Source organism: Cynoglossus semilaevis, chromosome 17 (assembly GCF_000523025.1).
Source record: "Cynoglossus semilaevis isolate Cse_v1.0 chromosome 17, Cse_v1.0, whole genome shotgun sequence".
NCBI classification, from domain to species: Eukaryota; Metazoa; Chordata; class Actinopteri; order Pleuronectiformes; family Cynoglossidae; genus Cynoglossus; species Cynoglossus semilaevis.
Window position 1 is genome coordinate 9739515 of NC_024323.1, and position 4180 is coordinate 9743694.

The 4180-nt window shown below is 39.6% G+C and overlaps 1 protein-coding gene across 1 annotated transcript in view; it reads left to right on the forward strand.

Annotated features, from left to right (window-relative positions):
- itgb3a (integrin beta 3a) overlaps window positions 1–4180 on the forward strand; it is a 13777-nt gene that overhangs the window by 744 nt on the left and 8853 nt on the right. Inside the window, 6 exon segments of the mRNA XM_025064586.1 lie at window positions 1138–1223; window positions 1532–1736; window positions 3160–3412; window positions 3519–3681; window positions 3790–3951; window positions 4101–4174. Coding sequence (XP_024920354.1) covers window positions 1138–1223; window positions 1532–1736; window positions 3160–3412; window positions 3519–3681; window positions 3790–3951; window positions 4101–4174 — 943 coding nt within the window.

A 4180-nucleotide genomic window follows, 5' to 3' on the forward strand; every position in this document is an offset into this window, starting at 1 on the left:
GTTTGAACTAGTGTTAATGGTTAGAGCTCATAACCATCACTCTTCGTCTTTCTGATGATAAAGACAAAAACATAAACTTAGACTCGTTGGTTTGTTACTGCGCTGCGCCCCAAGTCTTCCAAACCTTTGTCCTTATAAGGGAGTAAAAATAGTCAGGATGTGTTTCCTACAGCGACTTGGTCTGAGGGTCCTAACAGGAGAGTCCACTTCTTCACTTCGAAGAACTTCATAACAACAATAACACCTAGTAATATAGCATAGTCTGAACTGTTAATATACCTTCATAATCTTGGACATATAAGAACAATAATTCAGTTATACTGCCTGTCAATCATACTACTCATGGGTGTGTTTGGAGCGGGAACCATCAGAACAACATGAAGATATAGATATGAAGTTCATCATTAAGGCATTTTGTTAAAATAATATGCTAACAACATGCCCCATGAAAACTGTTTCTAAAAGCTATTACCTATAGCTAAAGGTTAGCCACAGGAATGGTCAAGTTTAACAAAAAAACCCAAAAACATAAAAGTTAGCTAGAAGGATTACGACAATATGCACCCGAACTGCTGAAATATATAAAAAGATAAAAAAATGAACAAAAGTAGCCACACATTTTCACGAAAGAAAAGAGAAATAGAAAAAAGAGTCTTAATGTTTTTGCCCAAAGAATATCTTCATTTATCTGATGAAAACACGAATAATAACAAAAGAGCCAAAGCAGATAAAGAATAATGAGATAAGTATTAGTCTAAAGTACATAAAATATATTTTTAGGTCAAATATTGATGAACCTGTAAATTGACGGCTTAAACAAAATGTACTAAATGAATGAAGAAAAATTAAGTGAGCAGTTGTATTGAAATACCTATATTAGCCATGGTTTAAATTTTTTTTTTTTAAATTCTTTATCAACATAGTCAAAGACCAGCCTTCAAAATAACTAAAAGTCAACTGGGAGAAAATCTTAAATAAGGTAGAAAATCTCAGCATATCTAAAAGTTAGCCAAAGTATGGCTTAAAGTTAGCTATAACTGTAGCATGTAATTTAACAAAAGTGAACAAAAGGCTTGAATTCTGCTAGTCGTCACCTCAGCTGTGAATGTTGAAATGTTTTTTTTGTGTGTGTCCTAGGTTCCAACATCTGCACATCTCGAGGAGTTACCACTTGTCAACAGTGCCTGGCTGTTCACCCGAGCTGTGCGTGGTGTTCTCAGGAGGTACCAACAACAAACACACACACACACACACACACACCCAGTCTCAAATCCATAGCATGGTGTCTTATCAGTGTGCAGCAAGTTCTGACAGAACCCTCATTACCAAACAGTAGCATTCCTCCAGCTCTCATCCCGTTTATCTCTGGTTCCTCAACATGTGTGCACAGTGTTGCCCCACATCGATTTCAATACGATATTTAAGCCTTTACTGTTGTGTGTGTGGGCTTTTAAGCTCCTCATTATGTTATGGGTAATCATGTGACTTGTGGCTGCCTTCGAGGTTAACCCTGTAAGATGTGTTTTTGAAGGAGTTTGGTAAAGGAGGATCCAGTGTCCATCGTTGTGACCTGAAGGAGAATCTGCTGACTGAAGGGTGCAATGGTGGCAGCTTGGAGTTTCCCTCCAGCACCTTCAGCATTCTGAAGGACACGCCACTGAGCGACAAGGCTTCGGGCGCAGCTGACGACGTCACTCAGATAAAACCACAGAAGGTTCACATAAAGCTAAGACCAGGTATATTTAGTCAATACATTTTAAAGTAAAAATAAAAACAAAGCAGGAGGAGGATTGTGTCAAAAACTTTATTGAGAAGTATTATCAAGAAATAGAAAGAGATCCATATGGGAGAGAACACATCAAGAGGAGAGAATTAAAAAACAATCTGGTTAGAGGCAGGTCTTAAGACCACGTTTATTGACTGAGCTCAGTCTGGATTTAAGGTTATGCCGTAATGGACTGTGAAGACACAGGCCAGGAAAATCCTTAACTGGTGGCCACGTAATTCCAAGAGTTGATTGTGTGCCTTTTTTTTTGTTTTTGCTGAATCAAAGACTGCAGTTGTTTGCAGGAGGCTCAGACAAATCTCCCAGACCTGCTTCCTGATTCTCTTTTGGCAAATCTCTTTAGCTCATCTACATGAAATGGTTTTCTCTCTGTGTTTGGGTCACTTTACAGATTTTCTATGTGGTTTAGAGCAGGTAAATCAATGACTTATCCCTTTGAGCCAATTACATTCTTCTTGACCATCTGGGGTTAGAACAACGAGAAAGAGTTGTAAGAGTTCTCTCCTCCTGACTCATACCACACTAAGATGTTGACTACGTTGACACTGCTGGAAAAAAAATGGCCTGAATCAGACTGTTTTCCTCATGTTGTTTGGGTCAATTTGAACCAAATTTAGTTTTTAACAGAACAAATCAGATTCTTTTTTTTTTCTCAAATCAGAACCAGAACCTTTTTTATGTGTGGTTTTAAATTAGCTGACTATCTTATGATTGTTTAATATGAGTTCAACTAAACCTCAGTTTGAAAGTTGATGTTACAATTGAATTAACCTTTTTCTGTTGTTCTTATTTGATGTTGTAATCGAATGAAAACAATGTTCACAGCGAGCAAGGCCAACACCTTTGATGGCAGTGGAAAGTGGAATAACAATGACAAGGTTTACTTTGGACTGGGCAGGAAACAGGTGTCAAAGGGCACAACTGTCTGGGCTGCAGAGTGCACTTGAATGTAGACCATTCTTGTTGCATCGAATTCAGTGGGCGCCCGGGGAGCAGTGTGGTGCCATGCTCAGTGGTAACTCGGCAGCTGGTGGACTCGAACCTAAGTCCGCTTCCTTAACCACTAAGCCACCACTGCTGCATCTTTATAACATCTTGCTAATAATCTGCTAGAACATTAAAAAGCTGAAAAGCAGGTTTATATGTTCAGCTTGAAGATAAGCTGTTCTGTTTTGCAACACTGCGTCAGTTGTTAACTGTGGTCTGATAATTAGGTCAGTGTAAAGAGGAGAGCAGTCAAAGTAATATACTGTAAGGCTCCTAAGTAAAGCTGGTATGTTAGGAAATGTTGTTTGGAAACTCCCTGCCCTGGTGAACTTTTAAAAGTACTCTTTTATCTTTTGTTATTTCTCAACTCTTTTTTTTCCCCCCAGGTGATTCCAAACACTTCACAGTTTCAGTGAAGCAGGCGCAGGATTACCCAGTGGACCTCTACTATCTGATGGACCTGTCGTTCTCCATGAAGGACGACTTGTTTCGCCTTCGCACTTTGGGCAACGAGCTCGCTGTAACCATGGGCCAGACCACAAGTAACCTGCGAATGGGTTTCGGAGCCTTTGTGGATAAGACCATATCTCCTTATATGTACACTTACCCTCCAGAGGCTGTGAGAAACCCTTGTCGTGGGTATGGACCAAGATTTTTGATGTCAAGTAGCATTTTATATAGAAAACAGTTCATTGGTTTAAGACATGGTTTCATTTCTTTTTCCCTAATCTGTTCACCTGTATAGTATTAGTGAAACGTGTCTGGCACAGTTTGGGTTCAAGCACGTACTGACACTGACGGAGGAAGTGGCCCGATTCACAGAGGAAGTGGAGAAACAACAGGTCTCCAGAAATAGAGATGCTCCTGAAGGTGGTTTTGATGCTGTCTTGCAGGCTGTGGTTTGTAAGGTACAACAGCTGTGGTTGTTAAAACACTGGTTCTCACAGTAACAGAGTTAATAACAGAGTTATGTTCCCTCAACTTTTTCTGTTTGTTATGTGTCCCATCAACATTAGGACAAAATAGGCTGGCGCCCTGGTGCCTCACATTTACTGGTATTCACCACCGATGCTAAAACCCACATCGCACTGGACGGGCGTATCGCAGGGATCGTCCAGCCTCACGACGGACAGTGTCACCTGGATGAAAACAATGTTTACAACAAAACAGCTGTACTGGTAAAGACTGGGGATTTTCTTTTTTTTTTTTTAACTTTTTTTTTGACATTTTACATTTTGAACAATAAGCTGTACAGTTTGGCTGTATTTGACTTTTCTTATGTTTCCGTTCATGTTGGAGCCACAACTTTAGTTTCTGTGTCTTTCAGGACTACCCCTCTTTGGCGCTTATGACTGAGAAAATGTCCGAAAACAACATTAATTTAATTTTTGCCGTTACAAAATACGT